This window comes from Diplotaxodon limnothrissa, linkage group LG3 (assembly GCF_057381915.1).
Source record: "Diplotaxodon limnothrissa isolate DT_005_m linkage group LG3, D_limnothrissa_male_GT1.1, whole genome shotgun sequence".
Lineage (NCBI taxonomy): Eukaryota > Metazoa > Chordata > Actinopteri > Cichliformes > Cichlidae > Diplotaxodon > Diplotaxodon limnothrissa.
The window spans coordinates 35,604,277-35,623,814 of NC_140598.1; the positions used below are offsets into that span (position 1 = coordinate 35,604,277).

At 40.5% G+C, this 19,538-nt stretch overlaps 1 protein-coding gene across 1 annotated transcript; it reads right to left on the reverse strand.

The window, feature by feature from the left end:
* Positions 1-5,169: 5,169 nt before the first annotated feature.
* Positions 5,170-18,938, reverse strand: LOC146635561 (uncharacterized). The gene is made up of 6 exons (XM_085347340.1): positions 18,903-18,938; positions 17,381-17,644; positions 16,654-16,908; positions 15,078-15,191; positions 10,794-10,865; positions 5,170-5,258 (listed from the first exon to the last, which is right to left on the reverse strand). Exons 1-6 carry the CDS (start codon positions 18,931-18,933, stop codon positions 5,170-5,172), a joined length of 825 nt encoding a protein of 274 aa, XP_085203466.1. The 5' UTR covers positions 18,934-18,938.
* Between the last annotated feature and the right edge of the window lie 600 nt (positions 18,939-19,538).

Sequence of the window (19,538 nt, forward strand, 5' to 3'; positions counted from 1 at the left end):
CTCCAGGCCTCGAGGGCCAGTGTCCTGCAGGTTTTAGATCGCGCCCTGAGTCAACACACCTCAGTCAAATGATTAGTTCATTACCAGGCTTCTGGAGAACTTCAATACATGTTGAGGAAGTCATTTAGCCATTTAAATCAGCTGTGATGGATCAAGCACACATCTCAAACCTGCAGGACACCAGCTCTCAAGGCCTGGAGTTTGACACCTGTAGGCAACTGTTGTGATCTTGCATTGAATAAATAAAAGTGAATTGAATTAAATCGACAAGCAGTAAACATCAAAACAGCAGCACAAGCAGAACAGGTCAGCTGATCACAGCCTGTAAACAATGAAAATTTCAAACTTTATCATGGGGTGATTCTCTTTTTGCGGCCACATTTCAGCTTCATAACATTTGGGGGAAAAAAAGGAATTATGTTTTATATTTTTTTATTATTTGTTTCAATACTGACAATACTAAATAGATGAAATTCATAATGGTCAAGCTCAAGGATCGATAAAATAGTAATTACAGGTAGTTTTACCTGTAATTACTATTTTATCGATCCTCACCAGTCCCCGGCCTCCTTCCTACTTAGCATACAGCCTCAGGGTGCTGAACAGGGTGAAACCCTCCATGCATGGTAAGGAGCTTTCTAACTTTTCATGTCAGTGGCTTCTACTCCTACTTTGGCCAGCCTATTACCCCAGCACGTTACCTGATTTTGGTCAGGGCATAGGTGTTGATAGCCCGGATCCTGTTTTTACCTTTATCTTACTTTTATCTTACCGTTCAGCTGACTCCTCAGGACTTGCCTGACCCTCTGCAGGTACTTTGTGGTTGCAGCTTTCCTAGCGGCCTCTTCATGGTTCCCATTTGCCCGTGGGATCCCCAGGTACTTGTAGCTGTCCATTATCTCTGCAATGTTGCCTTCTGGTAGTTCGGTCCTCTCAGTTCTGACTATCTTCCCTCTCTTTGTTAATAATTAATGATAACAATAATAATTATTGCTCTGTCTTTAGAATTTCCACCCTAATAGGTTCCCCCCAAAATTCCACCCTGATAGGATGGAATCAACCATAAATTATTTTGACTAATTTCTAACTGAATTATTCCACCATGCTTCTGAAACATGGACCATAGGATGAGCTTGACACAAACGCAGAAAGGTAAATAAACACAGAACCAGACACAGAAACACAAGGGAAGCAGGAAAAAAACAGGGATAAATAAACCAGAATGAAACCAAGAAAGTAATACGGAATAATTTTTATAAATAACCAGTAGGCATAAATACCAAGAGTGTTTTTTCCCCTTAGATAAGATCAAGATGATACACCCACTTTAGTCTCATTGTGCCAGAGGTGTTATAGTAGATCACACGCCTGTGATGGGGGATTTCTGCACACATCACCACCACCCTTTCTAAAATTATCATTCAGCAGCATTTGTTTGTGTAATGAATACAATTGTCTTTTACATCTTTGTGTAGCTTTTTAATTTCTTTAAACAGCTGAAAGAAACTAGTTCTCCCAGATGATGCATATAACTGTTTTCCGCAGTGGATTCATCCACATTTAAAAATTCTGGATCCTTGGCTTTTAGTTAGCAGTTAGCATTAGCAGCACATCCTGTGTCCGATGTGAAAGGACCTTTATGCTGCTCACTGCGACTCACAGCCATGGTCCCGGGTCAGCCCTGACTTTGTGTTAAACTAATCCTAAAGTAATAATGGTATTTCTAACCACTGATATGCCACAACTTTATCCTTTTAACAGCTGCTGAAAGTTAGGGGACCTAACTGCTATCGGATATTTATATAGAGATCCTCCAGCTTCAAACTGTATTACCCTTCATGGACCTGCAGTTCAAAAAAACGCCCCTCCGACAGCCAAACCCATCTGTTCTCTGACTGGATAGTTAAATTTGTGATTGGCATGACATTGACCAATCAGCTGAAAGGAAGAAAAACAGGATCAAAAAACTTGAAACTTGTGTGTTGAGTTTCACACGTATTTTTGGGTTACGCCCACACAAATTCTTTTTACACATACAAATCCTGATTTACAAGTACAAAATATTTATGACCACAGATTGAGCCCATACGTATCCAACTGCGTATGGGCTCTATCTGTTTTCTTCTAAGGCTGTAATTATACCAACAATGCATTTCTAACATGCCGGAATAGTTAGAAGTTCAGCATTTACGACAGCAGGCAAAGGTCAGTCCTTGTACAGATGACTGATCACACAAAGCCTTGTGATGCCCCAGTGATAATGAAAAGATTCATTTGGTTCAGCTTATCTAAAAAAAAAACAACAAAAAAACTTTCAGATCTCACCTGTCTAGATGTTATCTTTTCTTCTATTGTGAAACTCTAAATATTTCATCACTGCATTTATTTCTCACAGTGCAAGTCCAAAGAGTCGCGCTGACAGATTTCTTTCTTACTCACAGCAGCTTTTTCTTTATCATGAAAGGAAAAACATTAAATATCTAAAATGCAATGGGAAATGAGTGTGATCTAGTATGTTTGTGCTACTGTAGATATAAGGAGACATGTTCATATGATTTATTTTCAAGTTGTTTGCAGTGTTTTGCTTTGTGATCACCATTTTATTTGAGCGTTTTCAAATTTGAATGTCACATTTCAGTCAATCATTATGATCTCCTGTAGAGATCATAATGCTCTATAATAATTGTTGCATTCTTATTTCTGAAATGAAAAACCTTCTGTGTCCATAGGCAGTTCCTCTACAAGCTCCTCCATTGCACATTTTGATTGTGGTGTTCCTCAAGGCTCTGTCTCTGGCCACACGATATATGGACACAGCAATGACACCGAACTTGACATTCATAAACAGGCATGGCAGAGGAGGGAGACAAATAACATGAGACAAGACTAACTTCACAGGGACACACAAATCACAAGAAACTAGACCCAAAAGGACGGGGAAAATTTAACCAAATACTTTTTTTTTTTTTGTGTGTGTGTGTGTCCCGTTTGGATCTTCAGCCATCAGAATTGTTGTCTTAAGGCCAAGAGAGATGCCAAGCGGATTTATTTTACCAACTGGATCATCATGGCCTTGCCATATTGGTCCATTTGATTGGCCTTTATTATAATTATGAATTTATTTTATTTTCAGTTGTTACAAACGGGACAGACATGACTGGGGGATAGGACAGGGAGAAAGAATGAACGAAAGAGAGGGAGAGAAAGAAAACCAAAGGGGAGAAGAGAAGGGGGGGAAGAAAGGAAAACAAAAAAAACCACACCTGGATCACCTGTATGGAGAAAAAACAACAGAAGAGAAACCAAACAGCAAAGAGCAACATAATAAAAAAAACAAAAACAGCACCATCACAATAAACTAGCTAGCAGTAGATAACAGTAGATACTAAATAAAAAACGATATTGTGCAGCACACAAGATAGACAGCGCACAATGTGCTTTGAGGCAGCAGCCAAGAAAGCTGTAGTCCACGTCTGTGAATACCCGTGTGTACACCTGTGTGCATACCTGTGTGGATCAGCATGCTTGCATTCCAAAGGTTTCTCCATGTAACGACCTGAGGAGGACCACCAAAGGGGGGGAACCGTGCCACCCTCCTGGGAAGAGCTGAGTAGAGCCCCAAAGGAGAGGTCACCCCGCAGCTACGGAGCAGAGGCCAGAGGGGGTGGCGTGCCCGCGGGCTCTGCCGGCAGCCAGCTGTCCCAGAGAGGACCGAGCTTCAGGCCCAGAGGCCTGAGGGCATCCCACCCCCTGGAAGGAGCCCAGCCGGGCCACAGGCGCCCGGCCCCGCCAATCGGCCACCAGGAGTGAGCCAGTACATACATAATTTAACCACATACTAACAAAATCCTGAATGACAACATATGCAAAACATGGAACTGAAATCTAAGGATAACAAACTAGAAGATTCCTCAACATTCACAAAACTCAAAACCCTGGGTCTCAGACCCAGGTACCATGACATAAACACTAACAATAACTTAAAGGTTTCCTTCCTTTAGTTGTGATACTAAAATTTAGTTTCACCGAATCACTCATTGTCCCACCTGTATGTATGTCTCCCCCTTACTGGTGTTATATGACCTTTCAGAACACTAGAGCTGCAACAAAAACAGTATAAGAAAATACAGATAAATAAAGCGTTATAAAACACAAAATTGCTTATGCTTTAATTAATTCCTCTGCAGTGCAAGCTGTAATCGGTGTTATCCATTATTTATGTAGTAAGACTTTTACTTGAGAAAAAGACAGAGAAAGCCGCTCAAAGACAAGATACAGCCAGACTCTGGCCTAATAGGGAGAGTCCCAGAGAGATATCGATAACAAAGATATGGACTGTTCTTCCTTCTGTGAAAACAACAAAAAGGTTTTGCGCTATATCTTGGGTTTGGTGGTTTTATTGTTCGTTAAGATCACATTACTATCATAACAAGACAAAATCATTGAATGTAGCAACAGAAAGTTCAAGGCCTATTACAAGCACTGATTTCCAAATCAAGGCATTCACATTTTTGCTTTTGGGTAACTGAAAGTTTTCTTACAGCAAAACTTCTGAGCCAGAAGTTGTGTTCAGTGTATTAAAGAACACACAAAAAAGACGATGAAGAGATGCAAACGCCCTAAGCTGCAGAGCAATGAACAGCTACTCTAAAGAGAAACGGACTACAGAAAGATAAAATCAGAAAAAGAAAACTTTAAATCGAAAAAAGTTGGTACAATGTTGCTAAATTACATCACATGTTCGACAGAAAATTTTAAAAAGCAAAAAAACAAACCAACAAAAAAACCACTAGGACTACAAAAAAACTTCAAAGTTACTCAAGCTCTTTGTGGTTGCTTCAAAGTAACAAACAGAAATAAGAGTGATATCTACAAAACCGCTGGAAAAAATGACAAAGAAAGACAAAGACACTACAAAGACAAACTCTTAACAATAAAAAAAATGAAAATGTAACATGACTGAAGTAAACACACCTCCAACAAAGACTAACAACAATCATTTCATATACAACCCAACTGCAAAGAGATATGAACTGACCGAAAATGACAAAATGACAGATTTGTGCAAATTTTAAGAAACGTCAAGAAATTTTAGCTGCTGAAGAAAATTCTTTGAAATCTCCACAAACATTTCTTCACGTTAATACAAAGAATAAATAAATAAAAAGCTTAAACACTTAATCTGGAGTCTTTAGGTGTTTCCTGGCACATGTTTGCCAGACTGAGTGTTGAGTAGAAGGACGCCTCAGAGTTCATATCTGTGGAGAGAGGACAGGTTCAGAAAATGTTCAAACTGAAAGCAGTGAAAGCATTTTTTCCCTTTTAATTAATTTAATACTGAAAGGTTGGCGTCAGTCTCATCTCTCAAAGGTGTTAAAAGTGATGACACGGATGTGGTGGGGGATTTCTGCTTCTCTGTGTGAAGTCTTTTACATGGAGGCGGCAATGATCTCTGCTTCTAGACAACAATGCAGTGTTTGTTTGCGTCTAAAGCATCTGTGTGATGCTTTCATCTCAATATGGACCAAAAGGAAGAAGGAGGCAACCTTATTAAACTTCACCGTATGATTCACCAGCAAGTTCTGTTCTCTGTTCAGACCATTCAGTCAGTTTGTTCCAAAGTCCTGTACCACAGCCAGTTTCAGCAGTCCCTGCTCGACCATCAAGCTGAGTATGGAGATGTAATATGTCACAAGAATGATCAGTGGGAGACCTGCACTACGGGGATTTGGGGTTTTTTGTCCTCTGAGGAAGAAAATTGGGCAGTTTGTGGCTGAAATGGGACAAGCATTGCACAAAAGGAAGGATGTGGTGGTAAACCAGCTCTATGTGCACATCAGAGCCTTCGAAACTAAGCTGCAGCTTTTCCAGCACTGCGTGAGGTGCTAGAAAGTTTTCCACAGGACATCATTACTGCACAAGTGACGTGGAATGTGACAGCTATGGGACTGTGTATTGTGGAGTTTATTGAACAGTTTCAGGATATTAAATCTATTGAAAAAGACACGTTTTGATTTTTTCTTCTTCCCCCTACTCCATCGACCCTGATAATGCTCCGTATCAACTGCAGCTGGAGCTCATTGAATTGCAGTGTGACAATGAGTGTAACAGCCAGCACCAATAACTCTAACTGGTTGAACTTTTACCGGCAGCTGGATGAAGGCAGTTTCCCAGTAATGTGAATATTTACAATGTGAGTTGATCTGAAAACGTCAATGTCAACAGACTGCATACCACCGATTAGCATAGACATTTTAGACAACACAGTAGTCCTCGTGTCTGACAAAAAGGCACAGACGGAGCAGAAAGTATAGCATATAAGGCCGATGTCCAGAGAGGTGCAGAAGAAGAAACATGAGCTGATATCAGGCATCAGATGTTGCTAATATTCAGTTTCTGTGACCCACAATAAAAAGGGTTTACTGCCAGGCTGTGGCAGCCTTTGTCTCTGAGCCAGAGAGACCGAGGTTTATGGCGCCATGTGAAACTAATTTTAAATTCTTACCATTTGATAAGAAACTGTGAAAACTTATAATTGGAGCAAATTCATTTTCTCTCATGAAAAAAAAGAACAACATCCTCGATTGTCGTGTTGTTTGTGTCACAATGACATCACTGGGTTTTCAGCTATAAAGACCCGTTGTGGATTAGGTGCTACTTAGTTGTAATGGAAAACCACTGAAACTGAGTAGATTCAAGCCCCGTCCAGTCGCGTAGGAAAAGGGCTACATGTGCCTTACACATCTCAACCGCTGCTCTCAAAGACCAGATGTGTATTAAAATCCAGGGCTCAGGTTTTTCTCATTATCATTCTCACTGTACGGTGTTTCTCCAACAACAAACCTTGGATTACCCTAGAAATTAAAACCGTCCTCAAGCAGAAGAGGAGGGCCTTCAAATCCAGAGACAAAGAGGAGTTGAAAAGGGTGCAGAGAGAGCTGAGGGGACTGATAAGGAATGGGAAGGACAGCTACAGGCAGAAGATGGAGAACCAGCTTCAACAAAACAACGTTGGTGAAGTCTGGAGAGGCCTCAGAACCATCTCGGGCCACAAACAGCAGAACTCTCTGCCTGGGAGGGATGTGAGATGGGCAAATGAACTGAATCATTTCTTCAACAGATTTGATTCAGCCAGGAGGCAGTCTGCAACATCGGCTGCTGACTCACCCACCCCCAATGCTGCTGTTCCACCTCAGACACTTCACACCTCCTTTATTCACCCTGCTCACTCCCCCCCACCCCCAACTACAGCATCCAATACACACTCAACACAAGGCTCCAGCCTGTCTCTCTCAACCACCCAGGTTAGGAGGGAACTGAGGAGGATTAATGGCAAGAAGGCAGCGGGTCCAGATGGCATCAGCTCGAGGGTCGTCAGGTCCTGCGCGGACCAACTGTGTGGGATGATGGAGCACCTCTTCAACCTGAGCCTGAGGTTGGGAAGAGTCCCACAGCTCTGGAAAACCTCCTGTGTTGTACCAGTGCCAAAGACTTCACGCCCCAAGGACCTCAACAGCTACAGGCCGGTGGCTCTGACATCCCACCTGATGAAGACCCTGGAGCGGTTGGTCCTGGCTCAGCTTCGACGCCTAATAAGTTCATCACTGGACCCACTTCAGTTTGCCTACCAGCCTGGCATTGGAGCGGATGATGCCGTTATTCACCTCCTACATCGTTCCCTCGCTCACCTGGAGACCGCTGGAAGCACTGTGAGAATCATGTTCTTTGATTTCTCCAGTGCCTTCAACACCATTCTTCCCTCGGTTCTAAAGGACAAGCTGGTGAACTCTGGAGTGGACCATCACCTCACTACCTGGATTTTGGACTACCTCACCGACCGACCACAGTATGTGAGGACTCAGGGCTGTGTGTCGGACAGGGTCGTCTGCAGTACGGGGGCCCCACAGGGAACGGTTCTGGCTCCGTTCCTCTTCACCATCTACACTGCAGACTTCTCCCACAATTCCACCCAGTGCTTCCTGCAGAAGTTCTCTGATGACTCTGCAATAGTCGGCCTCATCACTGATGGGGACGACAAGGAGTACAGAGGTCTGACCCAAGACTTTGTGGACTGGTGCCAGCTGAACTACCTCCAGATCAATGCCAGTAAAACCAAGGAACTGGTGGTAGACTTCCGCAGGCACAAGCATTCTCCACTGCAACCACTGAACATCCAAGGTATGGACATTGAGGCTGTGGACAGCTACAGGTACCTTGGTGTTCATCTGAACAATAGACTGGACTGGACTCATAACTCAGACGCCCTCTACAGGAAAGGGCAGAGCAGGCTGTACCTGCTGCGGAGACTCAGGTCATTTGGAGTGGAGGGCCCACTCCTGAAGACCTTCTATGACTCTGTTGTGGCTTCTGCTATCTTTTATGGTGTGGTCTGCTGGGGCGGCAGCATCTCTGCTGGGGACAGGAAGAGACTGAACAGGGTGATCCGAAGGGCCAGCTCTGTTCTAGGATGCCCTCTGGACCCAGTGGAGGTGGTGAGTGACAGGAGAATGGTGGCTAAGCTGTCATCACTGTTGGACAACATCTCCCACCCCATGCAGCAGACTGTGACAGCACTGAGCAGCTCCTTCAGTGGGAGACTGCGGCACCCACGGTGTGGGACGGAGAGATTTCGCAGGTCTTTCCTCCCCACTGCTGTCAGACTCCATAATAAAGACTTTAACTGATCAAACACACACATCCATACATATGCAATAATACTAAGTGCAATAATCCTTTCTGTCATCGTTGTATTTTTACTCAGTTGTATATAGCATTTGTATTTGTATTCTATTTTTATCTTATTGTATATTTATTTTATTTTATTCTACTGTATATAGTATTTTATTTTATTTTATTCTATTCTGTACAGTTGTGTACTGTATTTATTCTTATTGTATCCTAATTTTTGCCTCATAACTTTTGCACTGTCCACTTCCTGCTGTGACAAAACAAATTTCCCACGTATGGGACTAATAAAGGTTATCTTATCTTATCTTATCTTATCTTATTAATATCAGGATGTTACCTGTTTCTGCAGATAAAAATATCTGCAGTGATAGATTTTTCTAAAGGTACAATTTACCATTGATAACAATTTAAAGTCAAATTATGGTGTTTAGATTTTTGTATTGAACATAAGAATAGGATTGTAAGTGTAACTGTTGGTGCTGTGAACCTGTAGAAAATGATCCAGAAATCTTGTGTTTCACATGTTTTGAACTTAATCATTAACAGTTTTATTTTTTTATTGCTCAAACACATCTGGTCACCGAAGCAACAATTCTTGTGCTACTGAAAATAAAATGTTAAAACATAAAGTTTATGGCTCGAAAAAGGCGAGGAGGATGTTGTGTTAGGCTTTGCGTGATTTTACCTTAGAGAGCTTAGTTGTGTTTGTCTGCAGTGGGCGTGTCTGGTTAGGTAATGTGGAGCAGTAAATGCCTAATGTATGTTTTGCAGGGCCTGTCATGTAACATTGTCCCACCCTTTAGTTTCAGATCGGTTGCTGAGCTCATTTGAGTTTGTTTTTTTTTTCCTTCATGTTTGATGACAACACCATGTCAGTGGTTTAAGTTGGTTACTGGGTTTGTCCTGGTCACCATGGTAGCACAGACAGGAGTGTGCTCATTGTGGAAAAATAATATATTTTTAAGTTGTCACATGTTAACTGAGCGTGGACAGTGTGTGTTCTCACTGTTTTATACATTTCAAGTAATGCAGAATGATCACACTGAATGAGCAGTAACATTAGGATTCAGTTTGTGAAGATGCAGCTATTTTATTCTGTTCAGACACAAAGTGAAAATCCCTGAAAATGTCACAGTAAACTTGATATTTGACCTGCAATAAAACAGGACAGGCAAAATATTTTTACTAAAGACTGTTAATTACATTTTTTATTCATGCAAACCTTTGCTGGCAGCAGGACAGTGTCTCTAAGATTTGCTGACGGTAACTATTTTTATGAAATGTGTCTTTTCTTGACAATAACAGAAGAGAAACACAACAGACAGCATCAGGCTTTGGATATGAAGGATTGTAGGCCATTTATTTTCATTTATGAGATTGTGAACAACAAGGGAAACACCATGTTTGTTTGTTTTTTTATAAATATACTTACATATTTTCCATATATTGTCTAACTATTGTGTTTTTGGTTCCCACGCTCAGTCTGCATGCTTTTTTTTTTTTAACCCACAGGATGTTAGTTCTTCAACAGCATAAACAAAAGCCTGAAGTGTTACATAACATTTGTAGCTGCCTATAAAACAGCACCTCTCCAGTCTGTGTTTACATCATAGTAAAAGAAAAGGCAGCCGACTCCTTCAGTATAAAAGCTCTGTGCAGAAACTCTGAGCATGTCAGTTTCATCACAATAAATACAACTGGGCATCTCTGAGTGAAACAGCAGGAGCTGACTGAAAGTTAAACTAGAGGGCGGAGTCTGGAGCACGTACTAAAGCATTATGTTTGTAACTATGGTGACAGTTAACCAGTAACAGTGCAGAGGTCTTCTGTTTCTAGGCAGATAACAACAACATGCACATGACTTCACACAGTCTTCAGTACATAGTGGAGGAAATGACAGAGTGAGTTTACAGTGTTTATGCTGTGAGAACTAAAGTTTAGTGCAGCTTGTCCTTTAGTTTAAAATCTCATGTGAATGCTGGTGATTGTTTTTATTCTCATTATTTACAGTTTTATATCACAGAGGCCTTTAAATTCAGTCAGACACAGAAGCCTGCAATAAAAAAGAGAACTGTGAGTATGTGAGTGAGTTTTTATGTTCTTACCTCTGAACGTACGAGGTTTCACTTCCTGTGTGGCAGTAATGTCAGTGTACGAGACAGCAGGGTTCACTTTATCTGCAATACAGAACAGTTCACGTGTTACACAACAGCTGGACTCAGATCCACATAAGTGCGTTTTAGTAATAATGTGGAAGGAAACATAGAACTGCTGTTGGAAACAAAGCAAACAATGAATTTGAGAATCTGAGTCACATTTTTGGAGAATGAACATGCGAAGAAAACAAAGCAGTGACGTGAGAACAGCAACAGATCTCCGTCAACACCAACCAACACCCATCATTAAAGTGTTACCTGTGTTTGTTTGTAGGGTTTACCCTGCACAGTGAAGCAAGACGGAATCCCTCTGCTGACATCAGATGTGTTACGTAAACCATGGTTATGAAACTGTGTCACATGGGATGACTAACATTCCCAGTGACAGATCCACTGGGAGTGATCACCTGACCTCAGTGAGTTTATGACCAGTTTTTGCAGAACTGTTTTGCATGGGCTTTGCCTTACAACATAAAGCACCTTGATATAGATGGATAGATAGATCTATATCTCAAGGTTCTTTATATTGTAAGGTAAAGACGACAAACAAGAAGGGATGACCTCTCACCTTTATCATTAACACACTGAGACGGTATCAGTCCCACTCCCAGTGACACATCCACAGTTATCACCTGACCTCAATGATTTTATGACCAACTTATTCATTGCTAACATGTTTAGGAGCCATTCATGATTAAAATATGTGTTACAGTATAGTTACTTGTGTTGTTGTTCTGTTTCCTCAAAGTTTCCAGCTGTGTTCACTTTATCAGCAAATTTTCATGGGTTCGCACAACAGTCGGATTCAAACATGCAAATCCAGAAAACTGAACTGCTGACAATAAGTGAACAGGATTCTTTTGACACTTACGGTTAAAAAAAAATCACTGTGGCAGAGAAAGATTAGACTGGGAGAGAGCACAGATCTACTAAGACCAGTGGAACGAGCTGTCGCTGTTTGTTCAGTGTTTACTTTGTTTGGTGAACAAGGAAGGAGTTCCCTCTTCATTCCTAGTTCATCCCTTTTGGTGACGAAAAGGAAACCCTCTGATTGCTCATGAAAAGGAATGAACTATAAATAACAGAGTCATAAAGAACTCCTATCCGGTTGTTCAGTGATGACGCGACGAATCCTACTTCCGGGTCTAAAGTAGTCTGCGTTTAATATGGCTTTTGTGTTGTTAACATGTTTAATGTTATGTATTTTCTTCTATTTGATCTCAAAAAGCTCCTAAAACAGTCAGTGATCACTGTTGACCTCCCTCGGCTTTTATTACCGCTAATCATTTATTTAAGCTCAGTTTTTAAAACCTTAGGATGTAACTGCAGCCCAGCCCATGCAGCAGTATATGAATGACTTAACTCGTATTGTGGATGGATTATCTCAGTTGTTCTCCTGGCTGAAGTTTGGTCCTTTTACAGCATCCTGCCATGCGATTACATTTGTTCCTGACCACCGAGAACACTCACGTTAAATTTTATCGAGTGGAAAAAAAGTTAGCTTGTTTATATTATGCTAACATAGCTGTGTCGCTAGCGGTAACGTAGCACATCATTATATACCAGCTAGCCCAACTTCAGTAACCCTACAAACGTCACTGCTGTTTAGTTTTCTGTCTTCATTTATGCTGGGAGTGATAGCAGAGCTGTACGTTTTAATTTGTTTCCAAAACCCCGCATTCAGGACATGCTATATTGTATTTAGATAGAAGCTAGCGAGCTAACTCCCTGCTAACTTCTAACTCCGTTAAATGTCATAAATTCCGTTTTCATGGATGCCTGGATGTTAAACTCAATTGTTACACCTGGTAGAGCAGAACGCTGATCATTTTATTAAAGATGAAAGACTTTAGACAGTTTTTCAACTCTCAGTAATGCCATAGTGATCGTTTGATATATGGACCTGCAGCGGAGTTTAGACCCAGACACGGCTAGTGACGTCAGACTGAACAACCGGATTGTTTCAGAAACTATGGCACAATAGTGTCTCCCAGTGAAGAATGCAGATAGTTATTGCGTGACACAGTTTGTTCATGACTTTTGAACTAGACTCTCCAGCAATAAACCTGCTGTGTTATAGTTAGGCTCAGATAATATTTAAAGGCGCTGCTTGAATGTGCCAAAGTGTGATTCTGAATCTTCTCTGCTGAGCTCTGAAACAGACGTTGCAGGATGAAGATGAGTAGGCCACAGGAAACGCACAGGGAATCATTTTTTTTCAAAATAAAATAATCTGCAGAGAGTAAATGTTCCACCTCTGAAACCATTCAGGTGATTTACAACTGTACAAAGAACAACATGAAACTAATGACAGTGTTTGGCCAACAACAGTAACTTTATTTATAGATCCTTTTTCGGGTTTTCCGAACATAATTTCTTCTTTTTTCATGTAAACCTTCTCCCATTTAAGAGATACAAGTATTATTTACAGATATCACCTGACATTAGTTAGATATTTTTATTAGTATTCTATATTTCTGTAGGTTTATTCCACTTTTTGTTCAGTTTACTTTATTAGTGTTGGTTTTGTATTAACTGGTTAAAACTAAGTGGCAGTGTAAATATTGTGTTGCTACGTTCATTTTAGAATTCTTCCACACAATATCGCAATGATGCACAACCACAATAATAATAGCTTTGGCGTGCCTGTAGGTCATGAATGCGTAGCTAGAGTCAGACTTTTGTTTGCTACTTCCTCATAAAGGCCATAACTATGCTTAAAATGCAGTTTTATGATGCATGAGTTAACCTTTTCAACAGTTCAGTATTGTAGGCACACAAATGTAGTCAAATATCATTGATGAAAGAAACAAAGCTTTAAGAGTTGCAATGAATAGAGAAGTGAGCAGTGAATGCATCATCACTTCAACCACAAATGCGTAATGCAGAGAAACTCACTATTAACAAGTCGTTCAATGTAACATCACCAAATTCATTAAAGAAGCTTTTGAATAAAGTGAAACTGCATATGTGTGTGTCCACCCTGATGTAAACAGTAGATGTTCAACAGAGAACCTGCCCAGCCTTGACTTCCTGATGGATATCTTATTGATTTCATGTGTTGCACAGCATTAGTGGTTTCTTATTAACTACTTTTTATCAGGTGACAAAGGTGACCTGATAATGATTTGAAAGCTAGTTTTGAGACATTTGGTTATTCTGATCTCCTGCACAATGGGGAAATCTGGGCTGAGATTAGAGGATCTGTCACAGTAGTTCATCTAGAGAACGGTGGCCACAATCTATCCATTTCCTTCCACTTATCCCTGTTAGGGTTGCAGAGCTAACACAACCAGATTAGTATTTACATGGGCAGTTCACAATTAACTGGCAATTGAGAATTGCCATTTAACCTAACTGCATGTCTTTGGACTGCGTGAGGAAGCTGGCGCACCCAGAAAGGCCCTGGCCAGCTGGTGGACTCGAACTCAGGACCTTCTTGCTGTGAGGCAACAGTGCAAATCACTATGGCAGCATTGATTCATTTTCAGTTAAATTAAGGTTTATTTTTACAGCATCAAAAACAACAACAGGCACATAAAGGCACTTCATGTCGTAAGGTAAAGACAAGTCTACACTATTCAACAGTTAAATGAGTCCCACTATCAGTAAACACTTGCAACTGTGGCAAGAAAAAAAAACTCCCTTTCAACAGGAAGAAAACGCCAACAGAACAAGGCTGAAGGAGGAGTGACCATGTGCTGCGATCCCAACTCTTATCACCACCAGTTTGTGTCCATTTGGAAAATGAATTGCTCACCCCTGCGTCCTCTGTTCCAGATTTTGTTCACAGTATCCGTCATGGCTCTATCTTTGTCCTGCTGTTTTCTACAGAAATGCTATCTCGAGCAGATTGTTTAGTATTAGCCACCACACTTATGCAGATGACGAATCGTTAAATGTCTCTCTACAGTCAAACAATCCAAACAGTCACAGGAATGTTTGGAGAAATCAAAGGCTGACTGCTCTAAAAGTGTCAGGGTTGCAGGATTAAGAAGGTTTGATTGAAATGACCTGGATGTATCTGTAGTGTTGCCTTTATGAAATGAACAGAGTAGGAGGAGGTAGGACCGGACTCTCGTGTGAGTGCAGCAGATTTTAGTTTTATTCTTGGGGGATGTTTTTTTTAACCGCGACCAAGAGAAAGGAATTCTACACACGGTGAAAGTGACATTGTAGCAACAGGATGTAAAATGTCATTTCTTTTTTTTATTTACATCAAAACATGCTGACCTTTGTGGCTCCTCCAGAGGCAGAGCAGCATCAGCAAAATCAGCATGAGGCAGACACCCACCACAGGAAGAATCACTCGGGGGGGAGAATCAGACGACGAGTCAGGACTCCCTGCTTCAAAACAAAAATACCACACATTGGCCTAAATGCAGACCCACAGGCCTTTGTATAAACGTCCAGCAGGGTTTTTTGTGCTAAGCTTGGCTGACAGCACACAGGATCTACCCTTCAGGTAGGACATCAAACAAGTGCATTTCTCATGACGCTGTAACAGTCCTTTAAAGTAAACAGTTTCTTTAGAAAAAACACTCAAGTGGTTGGTGGTTGATACAAATCCATCATTTGAACTCAGTCAGCAGTTTTCTTAAAGATTGCTAACTACCGTAATTGTCGGGCTATAAGCCGCTACTTTTTTTCCACAAGCTTTGAACCCTGCGGCTTTTAGTCAGGTGCGGCTTTTCTATGGATTGTCCCTGATTTTTGTCATATCGTAAGAGGATTTGTTTTGTTTGTTCCGCTGTTGTACGGCACTACGTTGCCTGGCGGAAGGGCATGTGATCAGACACACAGTATCGGTGTTCAAGAGTGGTATGTTGGTCACATGTCCATCCGCCAGGCAACATAGTGCCGTACAAGTAGCACGAAAAACAAACTTCAAAGTAGCGCTACACGTTCAGCGGGAGTCGTGGATGGTGTGCGGCAATAAACTTGTGAAAAGCAAGTTATGCTCAACTCCACCGGTGGAATCTGACAGCGTGGAAAAGTGTGAAAACATCCATCCATCCACCTGAGCCTAAAAGGTAGTCTGAATCTATTTTTCTGGTGTGCTGTAGGTTATTGTTATGTACTACATTTGTTACTCGTTTATGAAGCACAGCACATGTTTCGTACTTGTAATTACCGCTACTTGTACATATACCTAAAAAGTTGTGCAAATATGTACCCATAACTTGTTTTTCAAAATATTAATAAAAGGGGTGTGTCTCCAAACAGCCATCTCTTTCCTGACAATTCGCTTTGTGCATATTCTCTTACATATGATAAGTCAACATTGAAACACCTGCAGCTTTTAGTCAGGTGCGGCTAATGTATGTACAAAACAGGATTTTCCCCTGATTTTAGCTTGTGCGGCTAATATTCAGGTGCACTTTGTAGTCCGGGAAATACGGTAACAATTTTTTATAAAGACAAACATAAAAAGGGGGATTCGGGTCTTTAAAACTTGTGCATATTTTGGAACTGAATGAACAGTTGAAGAAGGAAAAGTCCTTCCTTTACACTTTTTAACCAAACTAAACTAATGTTGTGTGGGTAAGGTGTCTGGATGTACTTATGTTCAGATTTGTTCAATACTTACTGGGTAAAATTGGAAAAATAACCATATTTTGGTGGTTGCACAAAAATGCATAATAGCATCCCTCCCAGGTAACACCCTCCCACTTTAAAATGAATTACAATAGAAAGATTAGAAGCACAAAAGTAGAACTTTGTCATGTAAAACAACCATATCTGGATTCTAGTATGAATCCATCGTGCTCACAGTAAGATGTTATAACTCTTTATGTTTTCTGCTCACCTGCAGAAATAACCACCAGCGAGCTGTCTGGTGATTGTCCAACTCCAGTGATGTTACACTTGTAGAGGCCTTCATCTGATTTGGAAACCCTGTGGATGGTCATGTTTCCTGTAGAGCTGCTCCCAATGAGATCATCATTTTTATAGAAAGTAGAAGTGAAATTGGAGGATGAGCCTGCATTGTATCTACAGTGCAGAATTACAGTGTCTCCCTCCGTCACAGGATGGGCAGGACCTTCCAGGATCACAGAACCAGCTGAAACATAAAACGTTTAGTTCAGACTCCCCTTGCAGCATCGAGTTATGTTTCTGATGCAATTCTATTTAAAAGCTTTTCTTTTGTTTAGTGTCATTTTAAAATTTTGCTTTGTTTTTAGCCGAGACTGAAGTGGTTATCTGCTTGCTGGCAGGATGTTTGCTGGCAGATAACAGGACTTTCATTCGAACAAATAACTGGAGTCAGTTGAAGCCTGTGTAGAATAGTTCATGAGTTAAATCAAATTTGTATGGTTACAGTGTGATATGATCAAACTTCAGATGGTGAATGTTGCGGGTTTTTTAGTGAATTAAACCATCCTGTTTACTTTTTGCAGACCAACACTGCTTACTTGGCATAAAAAGAGCTGCTTCTTCATGATATGTTCATGTTATCTGTAAACGTGTAGAAGCTTTTCAGGTACTTTGAGTCACTACTGGCTGCAACTCATGATTTGTTGATCAAAGCTCACCTGCCACAGTGATGTTGACAGCATTGGAGCACTGTCCTGCTGCAGACTCACACCAGTAAACTCCAGTGTCTGCTGGATAAAGATCACTGATGTCGCAGTGAGATTCACCTATTCCATTTGAGGATGAGGGACATGTGGTGTTTATGTATAAGGACGTGCTCCTCTTAACTCTCCACTCTGAAGAGTTTTCCTGCCCCCCACAGCTTATGGAGACGGACTCATACTGGAAGAACTGGGATCTGTTAGGAATGATTCTGAGTGAAGCTGCAAAACAAAAAGAGAAATGATGGCAAACGTAAGTTTATGTTGTTAATGCGCTTGAAGAAAGGAGCGACCGTGAAAGCTGGGCGATGCATAGACGCCTGCTTTAGATGCTGTTTCACTACGGATGTTATTTGGATTAAAATGTGTCTGTTTAGCATGTGGCTGTAATGAAACCCCGGCCTAAGGCAGAATGGCTACCTGTTTACAATGTGATGCGGTTAGCGGCTGCAGTGAGCTACAGTAGCAAACGTAGACTGGATGCAATCGAAGCTTCATGTGCCACCCACGATCTCAGATAGAGGAGCAACACATCACACTAAATGCCGTTAGTGGGAACACACAATAGCAAAGACAGACTGCCCTTAACCTTTAACAATAAAATTCTGACTTTTGATTTTTATTAGTTATGAGGTTTTTTTTTACATTTTGTCCCAAAAGAAACAACAACAACAAATGAAATTAAATATGGGAAAAAAAATAGGTAACAGAAATTTTGAAAAAAGGAAATTAAACTTGACCAAAACAAAGAAACCAACAAAATGATATTGTGTGCTTAAAAAATAATTTTAAAATTTAGAAAAATACACGTGAAATGTTTTTAAACTTAAGCTTTTTTGGACAAATTTGCCATGGCAACCAGCCTAAACAGGCTTTGACGTGCAGGTTTACTGAGATTATTCGCGTGCATGACTGTGACTCGCCTGCATTCAAAAATCACAGTTTTGTATTATAATTGTTTTTCTGAACTTTAAAATTTTTGACCCTGACAAATATTTGTCACAACCCACACAACCTTTGAAATAATAATACTTAATGTGATCAAATCTAAACTGAGACAAGCAATCAGCTCCGAAACTAAAATGAGCGGTCAAGAAAAACCTAAACACACAAATTAAAATACACTTTGTAATTCTGGCAATTACTTAGTAGTTACATGCAGTAAGTTACTGAGCTTTTACTAAACAATACAACAATCATTTGCTGTTACTTATAGCAACCTTGTAATTACATGGCAGCTTCAAGACAACAATGAGTGCATCTTTAATTGATAAATTATGGTTGTAACAATAAGATAACTGAAAATCTATGATATATAGAGTAACATTTATGAGCCATTGAAAAATATAATGTATAATATAACATGTAATATACATAACATAAAACACATATAACACATACATATAGATTCTGCTCATAAAGAAGAAGACAGTTAGTGCTTTTGCACTAAATGAGAGCGCTCCAACACACTTTTACTCACCAATAACAGCACACAGTGTTGCTATCTCCATGCTGCTGGTGCACTGACAGACAGGCTGATAAACCTGGGGGGTGCCGCATGCTTTCTACTTTTTGTTAGCGTCACAGTGACCACAGCTTCCTGCCGTAATCATCTCCTGTTCTAAATGTGTTAAAAACTTGTTTGTGCAGGATGTGTCTTTTTCTGACACCTCAAATGTCAAAGTGTGTGTAAATATGTGAACGTGGTCCTGTTTTGCTTTGTTGTGTGTTTGTTCTGTCCTGCCTTTACTCTTTGAACGTGGTTTGAATAAATATGTGCCAAACGCATCTGGTCACGTGATAACCAAGAGCTCATCCAAATGTGATCTGTGAAGAAAACTGAAGGGAAGTGATTTTTGAAATTTTCTTTAATGGATAAAAATCAACTGGACCATAAATGTTTTTTATTTTTGTTTGTTTTTTGTTGGATAATTGTTAATTTTTGATTGAATTTAGTGTCAAGAGCCATTTCAGATGGAAACACACAAAGATGTGCAAGGATTAAACACACGCAGCAACAGATCATAGAAAGTGAACAGTGGGACATATATAAACACCAAGGACTAATTAGGGAATGACTGGAGGTGAATGAGACACAAGTTAGAATAATTAAACA